General features: G+C 42.4%; 1 protein-coding gene across 1 annotated transcript; it reads right to left on the bottom strand.

Annotated features, from left to right (window-relative positions):
- Nucleotides 1-194: 194 nt before the first annotated feature.
- lrrc17 (leucine rich repeat containing 17) lies at nucleotides 195-23,324 on the bottom strand. The gene is made up of 5 exons (XM_076722371.1): nucleotides 23,068-23,324; nucleotides 13,700-14,078; nucleotides 12,408-12,906; nucleotides 4,641-4,796; nucleotides 195-1,138 (listed from the first exon to the last, which is right to left on the bottom strand). Exons 2-5 carry the CDS (start codon nucleotides 13,970-13,972, stop codon nucleotides 702-704), a joined length of 1,365 nt encoding a protein of 454 aa, XP_076578486.1. The 5' UTR covers nucleotides 13,973-14,078; nucleotides 23,068-23,324; the 3' UTR covers nucleotides 195-701.
- Nucleotides 23,325-23,709: the final 385 nt, after the last annotated feature.

Genomic DNA, 23,709 nt, shown 5'->3' on the forward strand with positions numbered 1-23,709 from the left:
TCACTTATGATGCACTTGGCAGATTCCCAGTAAAGTGTGTCTGGAAACTTACATGACCTCATGAAAACAGTGAGTCACTCTATGACCCAATGCATCGACTTCCCGGCATATTTGGTGGCTAACGGGTGGCGCTGCAGGTAAACAACGATTTAAGCTTCTATCATGTCTGTCCATCACTTCGTAAAACAACTCTTCAGAAAAAATAAACCCAATTTTATTTCCAGAAAACAGGTTGACAATGTCATACATTAATCAATAGCTAAAAAGATCAAAACCTACTTTGCTGAAAGAGAAAAGTATATCCTGAAGTCAACATCAAAAGCACGAACGGAAATAAGAGCACCTGCAGGTCATTGTGTGGGAAATCCAATGAGACATTTTTGTTGGGCCTATTAGATCTGATACAGACTGGATTGGGAATGTTCTGCAAAAAAAGATTAAACAAAAGCTCATGTGGCATCTCCTAAACCTTTGTTTAGCAATATGACATTGCAACTAATAATCTTTCAAGAAAAATTTAATGCTATCCACACAAGATGGAAAATGCTGATTACTGAAAAGACATCTTAAGCACAAATAATGGATTTTTATCCCAAAATTGTACTTTTCCATGTCACATTTTATTTAGACAACGAATCATCAGATCTCCAACACTCCTCACTCCATACCAAACCACACCAGTCCACTCATCCACCTCCATTCTAACTCAGCCTGATGATCTCAAACTTTTTGACCTTCTTCTCTTTCAGGGGCTGAGGCAGACGCTCGCCCTCACCTGTCTCCCTCACCACCTCCTGCGCCTCATTGTCTGTCCCCCCTTGTCCTCCCTGTCCCGTATCCGTCCCTCCAGTTTGTTTATCCTTGGGACATTCCCCGTTGTAGGTCTTGACGTAATCCTCGACACGCCAGCCCCTGAACTCCTGAGGCTCAGAGCAGATCAGGCCAGTGTAGAAGACGCCAGGGTGGTGCTTGAGCCAGTAGATCAGGTAGTGGATGTTGTAGTCGCAGATCCAGGGGTTGTTCTCCAGCGAAAGCTTCCGTAGGAAGTAGAGGTCCTCCAGGACACCATACTGGAAGTAATGGAGGCTGTTGTTGGACAAGTCAAGCTCACGGAGGTACAGCAGGCCTGCGAATGCAGCTGGGAGAAGAAGAAAAGTACAGGGAGATAAGTTTCATCGATCATGCTGCTTTCTAAATACCAAAAGTTTACACTTCCCGTTTGTTGCTTATTTACACATCCTGCAAACAAGGAGCAACATTGGCATTCACCTGAAATAGTTCAATATTCATTCTTCTTTTTGTCTCCACCAATTCCTGGGGGAAATGTCTGACACGAGCTGCTGAATTTTACACTTTATTCACAAGCAAGTCGCTGCCGTTTTGTGCCTGAGAGGTAACATGCAGTGAGTTTATCAGAGCTTTTTCACTGAAAACACTGCAACACAGAAAAGCTGTGGGCTGAAAAATCAAGATGCCAAAACACTCCAAAGAACTGAAGGGAACTGCAGAGTGTCATTTTTTGGGATGATACACTTTAAGTTACACCATAACACAGCCTGTAACACTTTCACACTCAGTGGCGATGTCCAATAAAACATGGGGGAAATGGAAACGTATTTTGAGCCCATTGACTCTGAAAGTGTATAACACAGTGTGTGTGTGTGTGTGTGTGTGTGTATGTGTGTGTGTGTGTGTGTGTGTGTGTGTGTGTGTGTGTGTGTGTGTACGTACAATCCAGGAAACTGGAAAATCAATTTTGTTTGGTTGTTTTGATAAAATATTGCAAAATGTTTAAAGTGTCCTAAATCATGTTGTTGTTGTTTTTTTTAGAGAATATCAATCAAATTGGCTTCCTGGAGGATGCTGAAAGCTTTCTAGTGGATTTAGCAGGTGAGCCCAAAAGCAGTTGACCTGAATTGTCATTATTTAGACAATAACACATGATAATTACCTCTGTCTCTCATCTGCATCTCCACTTACATGGATGTGAATCATTAGTGACCTTGAGCTGACCCCACAATCAACAACATCTTAACTTGAGTTAAAAGGGTGCCTGTTGACGTCCTTAAAAGGTTCCAGACATTGTTAGCAGTCTGCATAAAGGGGCAGAGACTGCGTCACGCTGTCCACTAGCCTTGGGCCTGGCTTTGATCTTTAGAGAGCAGAAGGGAGGGAGGGAGGAAGAAGAAGAGGTATGGAGTGTGTGAAACATATAGCGGTAGATAAATAACTGTGAGAATAGAGACATCACTGAGGCAGAGATTTGAGAGAAAATGAAAAATGCACACTGGGGACTAAAATCCTTCTGAAATCCATTCTGAATAATTGGAACGGATGAGTTACTGTTACTGCAGTCTCATCCTTCAGCTCTAAAGATGGCACAGATATCGGGAACTATAGGAGAGGAAGGAGGAGAAGGAGTGGAGGGATGAAGGATGCTACTGTTCATGTGCTTTGTTTGAGCCACTGTGGCCACAAGAGGTCCAGTGTGGTCTTCTTTCAAAGTATTTTCCAAGGCACTGAAATAAACTGAGGCAATTTCTCTTCTATTCAGTTTGCGAGTGTCTTCAGAACAGTTGAAGGAAGCTTATTATTCTACTCTTAAACTGTGGAAAATCAGCATGAAATGACCCGCCTACCAGCACATCTAAAGCTCACTAATTATCATATTACATTTGGTTTGTTGAATCTGGACCAAAAATTATATTTTCTATGTTTTATAAGAGTTTATGTGCTGAACTAGTTCTTGCTCTAAGCAGTCATTTCCTGGAATCTCTGCTGGTTGCTCAGAGCAAATGAGGTTTAGAGGTGCTGGTATGTTGATTTCGTTAGCTGTGGACAGAGCCAGGCTAGCTGTTTCCACCTCAGCTGAGCTCACTAGCTCCTGGCTGTAGCTTCATATTTAGTGTACAGTCATGATCGTGAAATCAATCTTCTCCTCTAACTGTCTGCCAGAGAGCAAATAAGTGCATTTCCCCCCAAAAAATCAAACTATTTCCTCAATGGCCACGCTTCCCTCAGCCAGTAGGTGCATCTTGTCAGTTCTTCCATAACTGTTCTCTCCATCTGTTGTTCATTTCAAAGCATCCTTATCTCACCGTCCTTTGAGACTACAGTCAATCTTTCATCACGGCGTAAATGCAAGCAAAGAGCGCCACATAACATCCTAATCTCCAAGTGTCTTAATCAGCACTCCCACAACGACCACAGATCCATACAACTTAACACCCACTGAGGCTTTAAACCCTGACATCAGTGTTTCCAGCTTTAATGTACATTCCCTGAGCTAACAGACAGACCGGCACGAAAACACAACCCTCGTCCAACTTCAGCAGGAGTGATAAATTTAGACCTCCCCCACTCTGGGCTGATCTTGGCGACAAGTCTCCATAACAAATAAACACAATTATAAAGACCCTAGTCACCATAACTGCAGATGTCACTGTTGCATAAGTCCCACTTTGTCTGCTTCTTCATTGTTACTTTACTTACAGTGCGACAAACGAGGTGCAGGCAAGAGGGATCTTCTCCATGGACTTGTAGAGTGTGAAGAAATACTTCAGACGGGTGGGGTCCCCACATTGTGATGATTCCTGAAGTGTCAAGTTAACAGTCCTGGGAACTGGGACGCTAAATTGACCTTCAAATACGTTGTACTTTGCTGTGACTGCCTAAATTGCTGTTGTTTTAGGATTCGTCCTGCAAGGAAAAGCCAACCAACAATCTGGCACTTAAATGGTCCAAAACCAACAATGAGTGTGCCAGAGCCTTTGTCTTGTCTTTTCATTCACGTTTCCTTCTCGAACTGGTCATCTGCCACGCGAAAAGCGCAACCAAACAACCTCTTGAAAGTTATTGTAAACATGCTTTATTTTATTGCAAATGTGAATCTGATTATAGAAGGAGAAACCACAATTTAGACCATATGTCACTGACTATCACAAGCGCTCAGAATTACACAGAATGTATTCTTCAGTTTCCAAGTGGTCTTGGACACATTGGGGCGAGATACAGAGAGAGATTGTTGACACGCATTGCAGAGTAATGAGGAAAACGACAAGTTTTTTTTAAAGGATTTCCCTCCTGGGCTAGAAGACCTGAGCCCAGACATCATTAGCCTGGAGAGAGTAATGAGTGTGCACTTTTTTTTAATAGCGTTCCTCCAATGCTGAGGCAGAATTGGTATTCATCACAGATGTTCTGCTTCAGTAAAATCGATCTCTTGAACACAAAATGTCTTGTGTTTCCCTGATGAAAGACCAAATATTTTCTTAATATTTTCAGTTTGACATTTCAGTTGAACTCCTGGCATGTCAAGCACAACCAATCTCAGTGGGTTAATCAGTTTTCCAGTGAATCACACTAACATCTTTGAATGTCTGAAACAGTACCTGCTATAGTTGTGTAATAGCACTTAATTGTCATTTTCAGTGCTTCTGCAGAACCTTCAGTATGACAGCAGTGTTTCATATGGCTCCTGGTTCACCGATCGTATTGCTAATGTTAGTCTGTAGCTGTGAATGTAGCTTCGTACATTTGAGCTTCTTGCATGCTGTGCAGATGACGCATGTCTTCCTCAACTACCTGAGGCTGCTCATCACCAGAAGCATATGTCAAAGTTTTGAGGGCTGTTGTGTTACCTGTGTCTATACGGCGCAGGCTGTTGCTGCTAAGGTTGAGCAGCTTGAGGTCTTTGGACAGCAGGAACTGTTTGGGCCTGAGATGTGTGATGCTGTTCCTGGAGAGATCCATCTTCACTATGTCAGATGGCAGGTCAGCCGGGACGTTATTCAGATCTGCCAAGAAGGAACGACAGAGAAACATGAAGCTGGGTGCAACTGGGTTTTTGCAAAGATTTGATGACACACATAACAGAACAAGTAAAGATTCACTGTTGTTTTCCTGCCAACAGCTTAGAGGCAAATGTGCACAGCAAATGAAGTCAGAAGGACCAGAATCATCAGGACAGCTCGGAGTCCAATCTGTCTGCTGTCCTTATGCATTTTCAAGATGTCCTGTGGGTTGTGTGCAACTTTTAACCTTTTCAAGATGGAGTCAAGTGTGACAGCAAACAATTTTTCACCTCTGTGCCAGGGGGGAGTGTTTTCACTCTCTTCCAGTGTTTCCAGCCTCACACACACACTTCCACCCATGTAAGAGAGTCTTTGAAGGCTCTAATGTACGAAACAGTGATTCCCACATATTCCCATTTCGATAACAGATCCTTCCTGGAGTTTTAAATTGAAGTCCCATGCTGAAGCACATTTCACAAACGGCATATCACCAACGCAATGTTAGCGACAAACTATTTTAACTGTCCCGTCGACACGTTGTGTCCCACAGCTAAATGAACTGAGGCTTGAATGTAGATATATGGAGCTTCTCCACATACAATAAATAGATCCAGATTGATGTTAAGACAAGTTTTACTTTTAAGAGTTTGTATCAAAGCTTTTTGAAGTCAGAAAATGCAGTTTAGTGACTGTTCTTGAAGCAGTTTGCAAAATGGACGTAGATGAGAGGGAACGCAAGTATGTTTAGGCAGTGAATACTGACTGAGATCTAATCAAACACTGTTTATGTTGACATAAAATGAGTTCTTTATTTTAGAAGTTAAAAAAAAGGATTGTGTTTGATATGCGTGTGGCAGAGCGTCCGTGCGTACATGCATGTGGACTTGTTTCCTGAATGTATTTATTTACATGGACTGTATAATTTGCCAAGAAGAATGCTAATGGACACTTTAACCGTGCAGATGTTGCCGGCTTTATGCACACACTTTACTGCCACAGATGTTGTAGCTGTTATTATCATAGAGGCACGGTGCTGTAAATCATCAGTGACTGGAAGAAAATATAATTACACACACACACACACACACACACAGGACACACATCTACAGCATGTGTACAGATGTAGCCGGTGCACTCAGGAAATGTAATTATTATTGTTCAGTGATGGCGGTCAAGTGTGCAGCAGGCAGACTTTTACAAAGGCAAAAACAGACTCTGGAATCTCCTAAGTTGCACAAGCAATCAGTCCTCCACAATGAGAACTCTACAGGGAATCCCAGCCTGCCTTAGGTGTACATGTGTCTGCAACTTTGTCCAAGCAGATTTTCAGATTAGAAAAAGATGGAAATTCGCTGGAAGTCTGACATCAGACTCGAATTCCCAGGCTCAATTGTGAGAAATGAGACTTCAGCCTTTGGAGCCAAACACTAAGCCTCTCTGTCAAAGAGAAATGCATCTGTGGTCTTCTGTGTTTTACAGTGAATGAGAATAATCTCCCACACAGTGTATTGACAACAGTGACTGCAGGCTGAGAGTGGAGGAGTCTGTGACCAGTAGGACTTCTTTTCCTCTGGGAAAGAAAGTAGAAAAAAGCTGAGCCAAACACGGAAAGAGAGCTATTAGCTTGCTTATTATCTTGATGTGCTATTTTCGGTATCTCCCGCTCTTTTAGAATTGCTTCCTGGAGCTAAATGCGTTTATCAGGAGCCTTTGGGGCATCTTGTGATTTTTAATGGAGCAAATCTTTAAGATAAAGTGTCGGGCTCATTTCCTACGTTTAACATGTGTGCCTCCTCAGAGTGACCTGCTGAATGAAGAAACACACAGGGAGAGGGAGAACATGTCAGAAAAGTCATTCATTCATAACTGGGTTTGGACTGGGTTCTTAGCTGAATCTGCTAGACTCATTATCCACATGTGAACATCTGTCCCTGGACTTTTCGGTCCAAGAAAAAGTACTTTGCTACTACCTGAGGAGCCCTCTCCCTTTCTGGAAATTCAAGTGTTTCGTATGATAAACAACTGGAACTACTTTATGTCACAGTGCCAGGTCTGAACTACTCTCTGCAGCTATTTAGTTGGCAATTTGCCAAAACATCCTATGGAGGTTTAACTTTAGTTAAACACATGTCAGCCATGCATTAGTATGACACATAGATTAGGCACTGCAGTAATTTACAGCAGTATTTACATAGTTTGAATAGATAGAGCTAAGCTATGTCCATGATTTAGTAAGAGTGCAGAACATTAACATTAATCTGGACATTATCTATGTATCCTACTTCACACAGTATGGGTTAGCACTGCTGATGGATTATATGTGCATGTATAGTGGTTAGGGAAAAATCTTTCTAAAATAGACTGCAGCTACACTATTATTCATTTTTGCAAAAGATGAAATATAGAGCCACACTTGCATTTATGTCATTTGTGCATCAGTGCTGATTCCCTTTGGAGCAAGTGCTGCAATATGTTTTATAATGTTTGGACAGTCGAAAGGGAAGCAGTTAATTTTTTTACAGTGTTGACGTGATTACTCTGGGGTCAACTGTGCATGGTGCAGTGAATTTTTGTGGTTTGGACCCTCGCCCCGAGCTTGACAGAGGGAGACATTTCTTGAAATGTTTTCTTACCACAAGATGTGCTACATGGTCACATTAGATAGCAGTAAATTAAAGTTCAGAGGATAACATGTTAAATAGGATCCAAATGTGTTTCATGTGAAGTCACCTCAGTTGCTTTGCTGGAAACATTATATGACCCAAAAGTGTTAGCAGAGGAATTATAGTGGATATAGTTATTGAGGGTAACATGACGGTGAGGGTGACATGAGGGTACATGCAGTACATACCTAAAGAAAAGAGATGAGAATATTCTGTTTAGTTACACGACTAATCATCCTCAAACCTTGAAACAAAAACAATAACAGAGTTACAAACAAGTGGGCGAAAAACTCTTGTTTTTGCAAATCATGATTAATATATCCAGAGTCTGTCTTGGGAGTGATGTGATTGCGTCTTTTTTCCCATGTTACCATGACAGCAGCATCTTGGGAATAACAAAATGTAGGAAATAATCAAAGCATAATCAATCTATTGTCATCCATGGCACCTCCATCCAAATCCTGACTACAACAGAGGAGGTAACTGCCAAATTGCTTACAATAACTTGTTTTGGGGGTATTTTTAGTATCCCATGGTCTGTTCTCACAGTGTTTTGGTGACCTTTTCACTTTAGCGTGAAAAACTACTTTGGGAAACTCTGAACCCCAGAAGCTGAACATCAGTTCAGTTTCATAACAGCTGTACAGTTCCCAGTGTGGACAGGACCTTCACACTACTGCGGGAAAACTTCTTGGCGCCTGACAGAGCCTCCAGCTACTGTCCTCTTTTCTCATTCATATTATAGAATATTCATTTTTTTCTGCTGACGAACTGCCCGCTGTCTATGATCCAGGCAGTCCAGGGAGAGCCTGATATAATGTCATGCATGTGGGCGTGTGTGTGACTGGGAAGCAGCCAACTCACCATATACATGAGTCACCTACTCAGATGGCCTGAAGTTTATATGGAGGATTTATGTTACATCTGAAGCCAACGATTTCTTGACCTTTTGAGCACAGTCAGAGTCTGGAACTAGGCCAAAACTATCAATAGTACCTTGTTGATTGGTTTCTGAGCAACATGATGAGGCGTGTGTGAAAAAAAACATACTGGAATGACTGAAAGCCCATAGGGAGATCAATATTTATATAGTTGTACACTAATGTAATACATCTGGCATATATCAACTGTCTTACTAATACAGTATCCAGAATAAGGAGGCTGTATTCAGTCATATATACATATTGTTTTTTTATGCTAACGCTACTGTTTTTTATGCTGACGTGCTTTTTCTTATGCTTGTGTTACTCTTTTTTTAAGAGCCAGAATTGACAGATGCCGGCGTAAATTAGCTTTAAGCCAACTCTGGTACAGTCTGGTAACATGTTTAATACTGTACATGGTCCCTCACAAATAAAGTAAATAAATGTGTCCTTTGTATAAAATGGCTTTAAACAGAAATTATTTGAAGGCACATTTTGATATTACCACTCTAAAGTCCACGTCCCATCTTTGAGAAACACAGCGATATTAACTCTAACCACTCTGTATAGCATCGACCTCCAGAGAGACTGATGTGGAGCCTGAAATCTGCTGTGGTTCACCTCAGAGAAACGGCCTTCAAACCAGAGTGAGGGAGGCATGGAGACAGGGGAGAAAAACAGGGAGAATGAGATAGACAAGAGGGAAAATATATGGGTTGGAAACAGAGAGATCAGAATATGTTTCCACTCTGCTCTGGGTTGACGAATTCTTGCTCCCTGCTTGCTTTGCTGTGCCATGTGAAAGAAAACCATCTTCCAGATTGGGTGTCCCTCCACACACTCGTGTTTGATTTCACTTTAATTGCATTTAACTACTTTGTATTTTTGACGATTGTCATTCTGATGATACTTGTCAATTATGTATGTGGGTTATAGTCTAACTGCAGTTAATTCATTTTTAAAGCTGCAAATCCTGCAGTGTCCAGTAGAGGATTTTAACCATTGCACATGTACAAGCACTTGGGCAATGCAACGCATATTCCTGCCACTGGTATCATGCTATTCTGGTGATCAACACTTTGTGGCTGCAATGCACAGAGAAATGCACAAATGCAACAAGGGCAAAGAAGATGACAGCAAATGCAAGCTAGTAAATATAGATATAAACAATGTAGATTTAAGATATTTTTAAAATGGGACTTGCATGCATTTTGTGATGAAGGAAATGCATTCAGCATGTTTTAGCAAGTTCCTACACTGCATTTTGGTAAGCTGCACTGATGCAAGCATAACCTTTCTTTTTCTTTACAAGAAAAAAAATATTATTTGAGCACTGGAGTATTGTTTGCACTTCATTTAATGGGAACTTGGAGCCAGTAGGATCATAAAAATGGCACAGAGGTCAGTAGATGGGATATCACTGGGGGGGGCAACTGCATATTTTTGGCCCTGTGGTCCCCAAACAATGTCCCTGTGGGATGGAGAGGCACTGTATTATGGAACATGGAGAGAACAACAACGCTCTGATTTTCTAAAAAGCCACTCTCCACTCGAGCTAAAGTGATGCAACTTGATATTAAATATTTAAACAACGAAATTTAACTGAAAAAAATGTTTGTGTGTCTCATATTGTATTAGTTAACCAAAAGAGTTCAATGCTTTATCACACCACAGCATACCAAACTCTGCCAGCATCTGCAAGTGTTTAGATTGTTGCACAGACAAGGGGAGCAGAAAATATATGTGTAATGATATAATCTACCTGTGATTAGATTTCACATTGATTGACAGCTGACACAACCAATGCAACTTTTGAAAACACTGATGTTGGGACAGCATGAATGGACTGGTATCAGCTTACAATACAACTATATGGGTGTCTTTGCAAATCAAAAGCGCAGAAAAACTGAATGTCATGCACAACAGCTGTAGTATATTAAGCAACATTCACACGTCGCATATCGCTTTCATGGTGGAGCATGGTTTAGAAGGAGGCAGGATGTGGAGAGTTATTACCAGGCATAAAAAAAAAGAGGAGAAAGATGTGGTGAGATGGATGGGAGAATAAGCCTGTGAAAAAAACAGAGAAACCTTATAGTGGCTCAGATAATGATTCGATTCAAAAGTCCTACTGTTGGAAAAAAAAAAATTAGGAAAATATGCGAAAAGCATCCTTGGGCATTTACACAACACAGATGCTGCATTGTGTGGTTTTGGCTTGTCGATGCTCTGTGAAAGATTGCTTTCTGTGAAGGGCATAAGCTCTCCATTTATAGATGCATTCAATTACTCATTTAAATCTGGGCGCTCACTCCGTCTGAAACATGGACACAAGACCTTCTCTTTCAGTGTCGTGTGTTGACAGCGGATGCTGTTGGGCGTCAGAGCAGTCATGTTTTCATGCTTTGAAGAAGGGAAAGATAAAAGGGGTTTGCAGGACAGAGAGAAAAGGGAAGATGAGAGAGCAACTAAGAATAAAGCGCCCACATAAAAGTAGAAAAACAATGATCTCTGCACAAATTGAGAGAGTGTCATCCCTGTCTCCTGCCTGTCTTTGAAAAGCAACACTGAAACAAAATTTTTATGGACCGCTGGAGAAGTTACAGGCTCTATGATAGCAGCCTCGTAGGGGCATTTTTACAGAGACAGAGAACCAGATGTGAAAACTGGAGGAGCTGAGAGAAAGTTGGAGCAGCACTTGCTTTCCCCTCTCTCCTCCTTTTATTTCAACTGATCCCTGCCTGTTTCCATCTTTTCTGCAGCTTTACCCACACTGACCCAGTGTTAAAGCTCAAAACACAAACAGACTGAGATACTGGTGTCTATCAGGGCCTCCTAAAATCTGTTGTAGTGTACAAATCTGCAGAAAATTAATTAATGTGTGGTTCAAATTACAATACAGTACTTTAGAGATGGTGCTTTATTTGCAGAAATCATAGAAGTGCAGAACACCACAACAGACCACGAGCAGCCCAGAACCTGCTCCTTCCCAATGAGCTGCAGGCGCCCCATGTGGCAGACTTAATAAAACAAACACAACTTTGCTTGCTCAGCCTGGTTGTAACCAAAACATTAGACAGCAAACTTGTGCCCAATTTCACGGGACAAGCAAGCGTGACTCTACACTGGAGAGAGCTCAGCAAACCTAACAAAATGTACCTTTTATGCAAGGTACTCCTCTGCCAGGCCAGTCTATTTGCTAATGATGCATTTGCCAAGAAAATTATTTTTCGTCACACGTGATAACCATTGAATAAGGAGAACAGCTTCAGCTTGAGTTTGGCTGTAAATGAACAGTTTGTAATGCAGATAAAATGAAGTGATTATTTGAATATGAAAGGTGGCATAAACTCAAACAGTGTGTTTCAATGTGACCCATTTGTGGGGACATATTTCTAATGAAAGACAAAGTTGGTGCACATGTGATTGCCAGGCAGTACATGTGTTTCCTTGCTGATGTTCACACAACATAATGATCACTGTATTCATAAGACTGGGGGTCTACAGCCATGCTAGTGACTCTGCAAGGTCGGCAGTGTTGCCTGGAGCTAAATGCTAACATTGGCATGTTAACACACAGTAACAACACTAAAGAAAGTTTAATGTATAACCTGGGTATCATCTTAGCACACACATTAGCCCTAAACACAAAGTACAGCTGAGGTTGAGTTTTGACCTAATGGCAGTCCTGCTGTGGATGAAGAATTTAGTTATCACAAAATTTCTTACTTGATATTTGAATTTGTGTCTTGGATTTCACGGCAATCCATATTTTTGAGATATTTCAGTCTGTACCAGACTGATGCTGGGTCAGCCAACCAGTTGAGCGGAGTTGGCATTTATAAAGCCAAGCTGCCAGAATGGCTAAAAAGTGCAAACAACTGCTTTAACCATACTCTGAATTCATCATGCGTCAAAGCTGTTGTGTGCAATCAGAAATCCGTTATGTCATCTGACCTCATCATTCACTTCATTTTAACATGGCACGGAAAGTAAAGTCACACAGGTTCAGAACTTGACAGTCTCACCTCTGCTGCTGCAGTCCAGCAGTGGTTTGGGGAACATGTAGGTGTGGCACATGGATGTGGCCTCTGGCTTCACTTTGATTGGCGGAGGCTTCGGTCGCCCCCCGTCTCCACCCCCAGGCTTACTGTCCACCAGGTTGTCAACCGCACACAATAACTCCACACTCAGCTTCTTGAGCTTCTGGCCCTTCAGCGACGGGGGTTCCGCACACTTGGCGTAGTTGCCCAGATTGCGGTTGCTCGGCACCTGCAGGGTCCTGACCAGGCTGTCCAATGAGCAGTGGCAGCTCCAGGGGTTGTCGTAGACACGGAGGTAGGTAAGGCGGGGCAGAGGGAGCAGGACCTCCTCGGTGGCTGTTTTCAGACCGTTGTGCTGGAGGAGCAGGGTGGTGAGCTGGGAAAGGCCGCTGAACGCTCCATCCTCCACCATGGAGATGTCGTTCTGCTGGAGGTCGAGGCTCTTCAGCTGGGTGAACTGGGAGAACATGTTGTCCCTCAAAACCTAAAGGGGGAGACGTGAACTGTTGGTTTTTGTATATCTGCAGTCAAAAGATATTTCTTGTTTTGTATCTGGAGTACACTGTGCCAGCAACCTTGGCTTAAATGTTTCACATTCACTGGATTCATTGTTAATAAAGAAATTATAGATAAATTGCAGCTTTAAGAGAAAATTGCAGGATAAAGCTTTAATACTCAGATTGTAGATTTAATTAGTGCTTTTGAATGTTTCATAATTTTATGCTAAAACCATCAGAGCCAAAGATACAGCTAGAAATAAAATATAATCCACTTTCCACATTCTTTCCTTCACTACTCATTCATTTAGCAACCCAACTCCTTGAACTTGAAAGGGTGAAAGTAAAGCTTAATTATAGTCATTATTCAGTCATTTTAACAGTGTTTAGAACTCATTCGTCTTTTCTTATTTATTAGCTCGCTAGCAAACCATTTTGTTTTGTTCCTCTCAACACCTGTGACACACACATCCTGTGTGCTCACTCCAACATGCAAAAACCTGCGCGCACACACACACACACACACACACACACACACACACACACACACACACACGTAGCATAAAAATGTTTCTTTGATCTCAGCCCCAAATAAATGGTGCCCAGATGCTCATGGTATCAACAAGCTGGCTGAGTTAAGGGTCATGGAGGTTTTAGACATTAGCTAGCAAGAAAATTGACGCATTTGTTACACGAAACTGTACCAGATATTCTTGGAATCTGTTCATTATTGGTAACAGTGTCTTCAGCAGGTGGTCCATGTCTGTTGTCTGGACTTACCTGAATCTTATTTCTTGCCAGCAGCAGGTGGTGAATATCTTTGGGCCAGTCCTGCATCACAGTGGTCAGCTGCCTGTCCTGGCAGTCCAGGTACTTTTCTCCCGCCTCCATGTATTCCTTACACTCCTGAGTTTGACGTCTCATCACTCCGGCCCTGCCTCTTCCCCGTACACGGCCCCCGGCCCCCCTCTCCACAGCCCCTGACCGAGGGCCTCTCCGGGGCTCAGCTGACCGCAGGAGCAGCAGGAGGAGGAGTGTGGCGAGGAGACGCATGATGAGAGAGGAGAGGAGAGGAAGGGAGGCCTCTTGGTAATCAGGTCAACCTTAGAAGACTGCTGTCAGATGATTGGTGTGGCAGGACACAGGAGGCTGGTCACAGCTGTGTGTATGAAAAGAAAAACAGGAAGAAAGAGAGGGAGAGGTGAGTTTTCAACGGTCTTCCCGGGCTAGTTCACACAAACTGAAGTGACAGCTAAATGGCTACATAATGAATCCATCACTGGTGAGGAGTTTTAGGATTTATAGGACAAACTGGATTAGTGAATGAAACCCTTTGTGGCTGATTCCACTATAATTAATGATGCCACACAAAGGTGCTTTCAGGGGTTCATTATTTACATCTCATTTGATTCCTTAAATGCTGATGAGACAGAAATATAAGGGTGCTTAAAGGTATATTAAACCTGTCAACAAAGTCCATCAACCACAGATTTAAACTGTTGCTGCCAATTTTAATGGCGAGCGCTCACTGAAGGCAGTCTGACAAAGCAGACAAAGCGAATATCTGTTCAAAGTATGTAAATAGAATCTTAATAATTTTGCTCACAAATTCAATAAAATGTACAGAGATTTATCTCAGTGGCAAGTTGAGACATGCTGACAACTCAAATGGTAACACTGCACATGCTGAAAGAATTAGGGGAGAGGTAGAGCAAGAGGGAAGTGGGGAGAAGGAGAGAGAAAACAGGAAAAGGGGTTTTAGGGAAAAGACAGAGAGACATTTGTTACGTGTTAACATGCTATGGGTTAAAATGTGGTCGTAGTAAAGTGCGGTTTTCTTTCCGGGATAACCCATGAATGTTTTCTAGCTTCAACTAAACAGAGACCTTTCCCTCTCCATCTCTCCCTGCCATCCTTTTAAATGTTCCTTTTCTCGCTACCTTGAATGCCTCTTCATTTAAATGTTTCTACATGTCCCACCTCTCTCTTTCTGTGTCTTCATCCTGTTGATTCCATCTGTCTCTCTTTTCCTTCTGGTCTCTCCTTACTGATTACATCCATGTACTTGCAGGATGTTTGTCTATAAACTTATTGTTTAAAGCAATGGTTTGCTTTCTGGCAGAGCAGTAGATATACTCATGTCTGCATGCGAAATATAAGGCTAGCTGGTTAGCTTAGCCTTTCATAAAGACTAGTCCCAAAACTAGCCCCAGACAAGAAGTCGTCTGCCACGTAACCACCCACATCAAAACAACAAATTATCATTTTTACACTTGGTTTTGTGCACATTTAAAAAAAAAAAAAAAAAAAGATTTGACATGTTATTTATTGAGCTTTCAAGATGCTTGTTAGCAGATTTTGTTACCGTTCCACACAGCAGGCCAGCAGTTTCCCAGTTTCCTGTCTTCATGCTAAGCTATCTGGCTGTGGACGGTAGCTTGGACAAATACGAGAGTGGTATCAATCTTCTCACAGTTTGTACAACTGTAAACTCACTGTCTTACTCCTCCTTGTGTCTTTTTCTGTCTCTTCCTTGCAGCCTTGCTGTTTTCCCATTTGTACGTCCAAACTGTGAAACTAGCCACAAAAATGAAAACGCCAACACTGAAGACATTAATATTTATGGCTTAATAATGATGGCGATTGTTGTTTTTTTCTTTGCCACATAGCCACTTGTTTTGGACTCCCTGACTATGTGAATGTGTGTGCGTATGTGGATGTGCATGTGTGTTTTATGAGTAAAAAAAAAAAAGTGAGTCATGGGTCCCTTGTGTGATTAGAGGCAAAAAGGCAAGGCCCACAGGTCTGCCAAGACACCATGCGCGCACACGCACACACACACACACACACACACACACACACACACACACACACACACACACACACACACTCATGTGCACGCTGACTCAGTCAAACTGTACCAAACCGCAGCCCCCTTGCAGTCTTCCAGTGGAACAAGCCTGTCAATGCAGATGGTGTCGTTCCATTGTGAATAACAGACTGGGCATGTTAGCGAGCTCCAGACAGAAACAGCTGGGAATGTATCTGGGGACACACTTTCCAGTCCATTGAGTCCATTCCTCTTCAACTGTTCAACCATCCAAATATCAATCGTCTCAAATGAAGCAAACGCGAAAGTTCGATTTTCTTCCCTGCAGCAGTCGCATGCAATAATACACACCTAGTGAGTCGTTACTCCAGAGCCAACAGAAAGTGAACAAATTGCTTCTTCTTAGTCTGTGACTCTGTCTCTCTCTTCTTTCTCTTTCTGAACAAGCATGCCCTCATATATTTGTCTGTGTGTACGTCTGTTCATGGGCATGGGTACTGTACATCAACTGTAAGCACATGCAGCATTGTGCAGCTGACGAGAGACATTATTCAACATAAGGCGAGACTCGTGCCAGTCCAAACACCAGACTAGACTGAGGTGGAAAGCCTGAAGAGGGGTCTTGAGTGGACACAGACACATCCTTCATCACTGTGTGTAACTGCATTCAGGTCAAGTCATTTGGTCTGGTACATGTGGTTTGTACACAGTACTGTGGTCCACCTGTACTAGAGGTCCTGTGCAGCTTAGTGGGTAAAGAATGGCACAGACATTGAAAGGTTTGGTTCAAAGCAAGCACACACTTAGGTGCAGTGTAGCCACATCCTCCAAAATAGACATAATGTATAAATTGTGTGTACTTTGACTAAATAGCCTCACTTGTATCATGATCTAATGGATAATGTAAAAAACAGGGCATTTCATTTTCGATTTCAGTCAACCAACATAACTGGCAAAGCCTCTTTTGTTCATCAATACCAATATAACCTCTGGTTTCCAGCTGTAGCAGCAGGACACCACGCCTTGTTTTGGCTCAAAGATTAAAGGTGCCCGGTGACAATTTCTTGTATACAAACAAAAGTTATATTTATATTCAGAGTTTCCTTAAAAAACCTGTTGTGTGTGTCCTTGAGGCCGAACAAACATGCCAAATGCATTTCCGTTCTTATAAAAGATTTGCAAAGCTGATTTTTGAAAGTATTTTGAAGACTGCGTTGTTAACATCCGCGTCTGCTAGCCTGCGGTTTTCTTCCGAATATTGTAATATTTAGCAGATTAGCATGGAATCACATGCATTGCCTGCTCATGCGTCTGCACAATATAAAAATAAACATTGCTCCATAGCAGTACTGGTGGTCAAAACTCCGTATAGTGTCATTCATTTCAAGTTTTTCTCCCTGTGTCACCTGTCTGTTCAATTAAGTAAATAAAGGATACAACCATTGTTCTTAATTTAATTATACATTTTACGTGCTACTGTATTTCTAACCCAATACAGCTGTTTGATCCACTGTTTCTCCATATTTGTAAATCCAAAATGTGAAAAAAAAAAATGATAAAACTATTCACTTTTACAGCAAAAAGAAAGCTGTTTTTTTTTTTTTTTTTTTGCTACATCCCTTTGTAGTCAGTGAATCATCTTCAAACGAATTGGACCAGTGCTGTTACTGCTCAGATCTTTTCCCCTCACAGCTGTTCATCAGGAATAGTCCAGCCCTTCTTAGAAAACTATATCCATGGTCAGCCTGCAACATCCAAGACACATTCCAGCTGGGACCATACCAAACCCACTGAGGCCAAACCGTTCCTTGTGGTTCACCTCATGCCCATACCAGCCCGAATTAGCCCTTCCAGCCTGGTATTATATCCCACCCCAGCTCCTTCTGGTCAGTCTCTGGTAACCCAAAGAAGTCTCAAAGAAAAACTGTCTAGCATTTTCTGTAAACATCAAACAGAAAGCTCAGGGTTTTGGTCAGTTACTCCCTCAGGGGGTATGGCTCTAAATGCCATGTAGATTGTTTGTTTCTGCCACTGCCATCTGCACTGAACCAGAATAAAGTTTGGACTGGACATGAAATGTGGTAGCAATGTGTCTCTTATTTTGGACCATGGAAAAATGAAAAAATAAAAGTCTGAGGCCTTTTTTGAAGCAACAGGGGTGATATGTTGGCTCTATACTGTATGTACATGTTAGCCCCGTCATCAGGTCAACGTTTAATTGTCCAATATTTGTTAAAGACAAATTACCAGTCAAACTAATGAAAGTCCAATCAGCCCCAATGTTACATGTGCTATTTGGCAATTAAGATGGTGAACAGCAGCCTGTTAGCATTGTCATTATGAGCATGTTAGCATGCAGACAGAGGTATTTACCTAAAAGCTCTGCTGTGCCTAGGTACAGCCTCACGGAGCTGCTTGGATGTATGGATGCATGGATGTATTCTTTTCTTCTTGTCATTGCAGTGATATGACAAATTTTCTAATAATGTCTGACATTTTATCATGTTCACTAACATCATTTAAAAGCCTCAAGCTAATGTTAGGGATTTCTCAAACTCTTGGACCTTGAGTTGAGATGGGGCGTCATCTGATCAAATGCTGCGTTTTTGCCTGAAACTGATGCTCAGATTGAAAAAGCGAGTTACATCTCCATATTAAAGAGACTGTCTCATCAATCACAGGCTCCTCAGCTACAGTTTATTGGTTTGTTCACAGTTTAGTGAAGGTCCTGCATGCTAACAAAGTGTAGTTTAAAGGCCACAGGGTCACTCTCTTAATGCTAAGTTGCTTGGTTTTTATATTGGGTGCTGATTATGACACAATTTATTTTTTGTTTCCATTCCTGGCTCAGTATTCAATACTTTCACATTAGGTGGATTTTACAAGGCGACCACAATCAGACAGCACTGCCAGTAAGCCATTCAGGTAAATATACTTGTAACAATGGGAGTATGATTATGTCATCAGCTGCTCGAGTCAGTGAACAGCATGCACTGAACAAATGCTTACTGTATCATTGTGTTTGAAACTGCTGAGCAAATGGAAAAATCACTATTTGGTCATTTGCGTTAAATGGCTTTTCAAGCAAAACAATTTACTGAGTCAGTCTTTAAGACAAGCAAGGGACAGCAAGTACTCAGCAGACGCATGCTCTCCATCAAAACAAACCACTGAATAAATGCTTAAGTCTTTGGGGAATTTCGTTTCAGGGAATAGTGTGCAGGGAGTCTAGACTTGTAACTCATCTCCCACTGAATATCATGTGTCTCCCTGCTGCACCAGCTTTATCTGGAAGTCAAAACAACTCTGTCATTCTTTTGATGCTTGCACTCCTTACTCGGTGTTGTAATTTGATGAGTTGAAGCTATAAATGTTACTGCACGTACAGTAGCACGCCGCATACATGACATACATGTAATGCAGGGTAGCATTACATCATGGAGTAGAAAGTATAATTTTACCAGGTGGTCTGGCATGACTTCAGTGGTGACATTAGCCAAGGCAAGAGGAAGTTCCACTGCTCAGCCAAGGAACTAAATGTCAAAGTGCAAATGTGTGTGAATGAAACACAGAAACCTCCATATGGCACACACACCCACATGTAGACACATATAAACAGTATAACAGCATGCAGATACACACAAAGATATGCATATTGCAGGAGCCCAGAAAAAAAGACAGACACCAACACACAAAAGAGAGAGTGTGCGTCTGTGTATGTTTTCTGAACTGTCTGTGGGCTCAAATGGGTCGTTTGGTCTCAGCAGACCGGAGGAAACACAGACAGGTCGGCCATCACAACCCACCTACACCAGGAAGAGGGGGTGAGAGTAGAGACTGACATAAAGAGAAATACAGATGGAGGCAGCACACACATTTGAAAACCACTTTCCAACAATGTTTCACAGTGAAAAAACAGCTGAGGGAGAAAGTGAGAGACAGAGGGAAAGTCCTGAGGATGAGATTAATGTCTGCAGCTGAACTTGCATGGGTCAAAAAAATATCATGATGTCAGCTAAAGGGAAATTCCACCTGGCGAAAGGAGAGGGATTGTTTGATTTGAGGTGACACCACTTCTGTTAAGCCAGGAACACACAAGAAGATTATTCAAATCCTAACCAAGTGGGGAGAGAGCCAACAGCACACAATACAGCGGACCATCCCAGATTACATAAATGGGTCAAAAAATACAGGATCTCTTTCAGATTTGTCCTGATCCCAGTCATAACAATTTGGTTCTGACTGATCTGAGGGACAGTAAAGAATCAGGCATGCTCCCATCCTAAAGCTGCACAAATCAATATTTTTGTGTCAACAATGGATCAAATGACTACGTCTAGATGAAAGCGGCCTCTTGTAGGGAACGAACTGACAGAGAATCATCACACTGTGCAGTTCCCCTCAGCCTTACGGAGCATTTTAGCCTGTTTCAGCTCGTTGTTTTGGTTTTATGACCCATAACTTTACTTTTGTGGTTCACTCTCACTGCATCGTGTTGTCAGAAGCAGCATGCAGTTGCTTTTAGTGAGAAAGCTCTGATAAAATTGACTGTGCATTGGTTGAGGAATAAGCAAGTCATGCAAAAACAAAAATCTCATCTAACTTTGAAAGCACAGTGTCACAGCCTCTCACACGCAAAGCCTTGAGGCTGTACAGTCTCTACCTGCACTGGCTGCATGTAGTGGCTCTCCATGCTGTAATAGTATTGGACAGGCCACTGGGGATGGAAAGAGTTCAGACCTCCAGAGGAAAGGGTTCAAAAACACAATGGCCACAGTGTTAGAGAGAGAGAGAGAACAGGCAGGGGAGGCTGTAAAAAAAAAGAAAAAAAAAGAACGAGCCTTTTCTCCTTCGCTACTGATAGAAAAATTTAGAAAATTCAGCTTCCATCCATGTTGCATGCATTGGTAGTATATGTAGGCAGGGAAGCAGGAACAGGCAGGAAGTCAGTCAGTCAGTCGTGGAGTTAATTAAAGGAAAAAAACAGTGACAGGAGGGCATGAACATGGAGCAGGCTTAAAGGTGAGCATTTTTCCCTCTTTCAAACCAGCCTCCCGGTCGGCTGATCTTACTTTGTTTCCTTTGGGCTGGATTTCCCATATGCGTGGAGGGTATGTGTGCCCAAACGCCTGTGGCTTGTAACCATGTAACAGACCCACCAGCCAGCTATAACAAAGAAACTGAGAGGAGTACAAGGAAAGAATGACCGACTATGAGAATGTAAAGAGAAGAGGAGGAAAAAGTCTCACCGCAAGCCTCGAATCCTAAACCAGAGGATGAGACGGGGACACGGACAGACATATACTGTGTATGTCGAGACAGCAACAGAGAGACAGAGCCCTCACACATCCCTGAGAGCCTAATTGAAACCAGGCATGTTCGCTCCTGCAGGAGAGGAGCGAGTTTAAAAACAAAAACTTTTTCAGACAGAGGTCAGAGGTGGTGAACCTTCAGCTGACGTTATGCCGGCGTCAGTGTGGTCTCCCCCTGTTTCTCGGCTGTGACACTCAGCCCACATCAGAAAACGTTAAACAAGGGATTGCTGCAGAGCTGAAATGTGTCAGGTTTATAAATTCTGGGGCAGGAAGATTAAGTGTCGGGGAAGCGATTAATCTTTGTTGTTGTGTAATACTCGACTGCGTTCTTGCTTTTCTTTTCATTCTTTTCTATCAAAAACCTTGAGTGTCTTGCAAAGTGCTTCATTAGAATGAGGGAGTTAACTGTCAGGAGATGTTTAACAGAGCTCTCTCTCTCACACACACACACACACACACACACACACACACACTCACACATACAGGAGTCTTCACCACCAGCCAGCTATGTTGGCGGCACATACATCTGTACCTTAAACACACACAGACTTGCGACACACACACATACTGTACTTCATGCATAATTCTCCCGCTCACACTCTCGCTCCTCTTACTACAAAGGGTTCCACTTAAACCTAACTGCGGCAAGCTGAAACAGCAGAAATTAAAGTACGCGGGACTCGCTCACATTTTGTAATCAGAGTAAACTTGCAAGCCAAGCTTTTTCTCTCTCTCCCCCCCCCCCCCCCCCCCTTTTTTTTTTTTTGTTGCTGCAGGATTCCAGAGTGAAACCACACGTCGCTCCGCTCTGCGCTGCATGAGTCTGGAATTTTACTGAAACTTAAACAGGGGCGCATAACTCCATGTGCAGATGTACATATAGCTGCACTCACACGCATGTCCATGCTGAAAAAAACTGCAAATACATGCACAGTTCTGGCTTCTTCTTTAGCATTTTGTGAGCTTAGCTTCAAATTTTGGACATCTCTGATCTGAATCACAGCTCACACCAAAGAGTTGGCTATGTATTCAATGAACATGAGTCATTTGGTGGGCATGAGTGTGCAGAGTTCTTTACAGTAGAAAGAGGGTCCAAGTGGATGAATTAACCCCCTCACTCTCGCAGAAGAGGTGCTCAGCTCTATCTGCTGAGCTACACAGAAAACCAAATGTCTGATCATGGCATTGTGAATGCTTTGAAGTTATGGTGCATGGGACCAGCAGCCAGTTACATAATAAAAGCAGCGAGGAAACATCTAATATTAGAAAATGAATGCATGATTAATATGCCATTGAGAGGAATGCCAGGGTGCAATGACCCTCCATAAACTTGGCACAACTTCAACAACTCCAAAGTTTTGTGGTTTCAAAAAGAAAGCTTACTTCAGCACTTCTTCAAATACTCAGAAGAAACAAGATGCAACTTATGTTACTACATTAAGTCACTGCTTATATGGACGTTTTTTTCCCCCATTTTAACAAGTGCCAGAAAGTGAAATCCATTGAAGCAACAAAATGCCGTGAATTGATACAAAGCTGCCCACTACCCTGTGAGTAGCTCACCTCTGTCCATCTTCACATGTTAGAAATTTCATCATTGTATTCGTTCTTTGTCTATGCAGACACTGCCAGTGCATGATGATGTCGAAGGAACAAAGGAATAAGTGAAGGGGGAAGTCACACTTCTATTGAAACTTTTACAAAAGATTAAAAAAGAGGCAGAAATAATCCTTTAGTGGATTTTATGACATATTCTGCAAATTAATAACATTCCACATCAATATGAAAATAATATATTATGATCTTTTCTAAGCCTTCAGGGAATCAAATTTTATTACCAAGAACTTAACTGTGGTGCCAAACAGTACTTGCCAAAAAATCTTCTTGCATATTGAGTATTGTGACAGGAGGGATTGGGGATTTGCTGTGCTTTCAGCTGAATAGCCTTTTGTAGACAGGCAGATCTGGTGCACTTTGGTATAATATGAAGGTTTTGGTCCTACCTGTGCAGGCAGAGAATCTGGCTCGGGCTCGTCCACAAGGACCTGCAGATCTCCGGTTGGTCCCGCGTCCCCGGCTCCTAATCCTGTCATGAGCGCTGCATCTAAGCCAAGAAAATCTGCCTGGCTGCCTATAAACTTAGAGCCTGGAGTGAGGGACGAACGACTGGCTGCTTCTCCAATCTCTCTCTCTCTCTCTCTCTCTCTCTCTCTCTCTCTCTCTGGCTGCCTGTGCTGAGTGATTGACTGTTGCCTTATACAAGCTGCCTCTCTCTCTCTCTCTCTCTCTCTCTCTCGCTCCTTTGCTTTTCACCCACTCAGCTGGATCGTACTGAAAACGTGAAGAGAGAGAGAGAGACTGTGAGCAAAGTAAAGCTGAGTCTCATAGGAGCCACATGGCTGTGTCTGGTTTAGTGTTACACACACACACACACACACACACACACACACAAACGTGTAGGAGGGCTGCAACCCTGCACTGGTCCCCTCTGTTAAACCAATGGACTTCTTCCAGGATATGCTGTTAACTGGCCTGATGGACTGGGAGAAAGATAGAGATTGGGCACCTTGGTGACACAGAGGCAGAGCCACCACCACAAACACCCCTGTGTGTGTGTGTGTGTGTGTGTGTGTGTGTGTGTGTCT

This window comes from Chaetodon auriga, chromosome 22 (assembly GCF_051107435.1).
Source record: "Chaetodon auriga isolate fChaAug3 chromosome 22, fChaAug3.hap1, whole genome shotgun sequence".
Lineage (NCBI taxonomy): Eukaryota > Metazoa > Chordata > Actinopteri > Chaetodontiformes > Chaetodontidae > Chaetodon > Chaetodon auriga.

What these genes read in the sequence shown, in the direction of transcription:
- lrrc17 (XM_076722371.1), bottom strand. Translation starts at nt 13,972, where the DNA reads ATGCGTCTCCTCGCCACACTCCTCCTCCTGCTGCTCCTGCGGTCAGCT. An exon ending in TGGCAAGAAATAAGATTCAG is followed by an intron (nt 12,907 to 13,699) that starts GTAAGTCCAGAC and finishes CTCCCCCTTTAG; the next exon opens with GTTTTGAGGGACAACATGTT. An exon ending in CCTGCGCCGTATAGACACAG is followed by an intron (nt 1,139 to 4,640) that starts GTAACACAACAG and finishes TTCTTCTCCCAG; the next exon opens with CTGCATTCGCAGGCCTGCTG.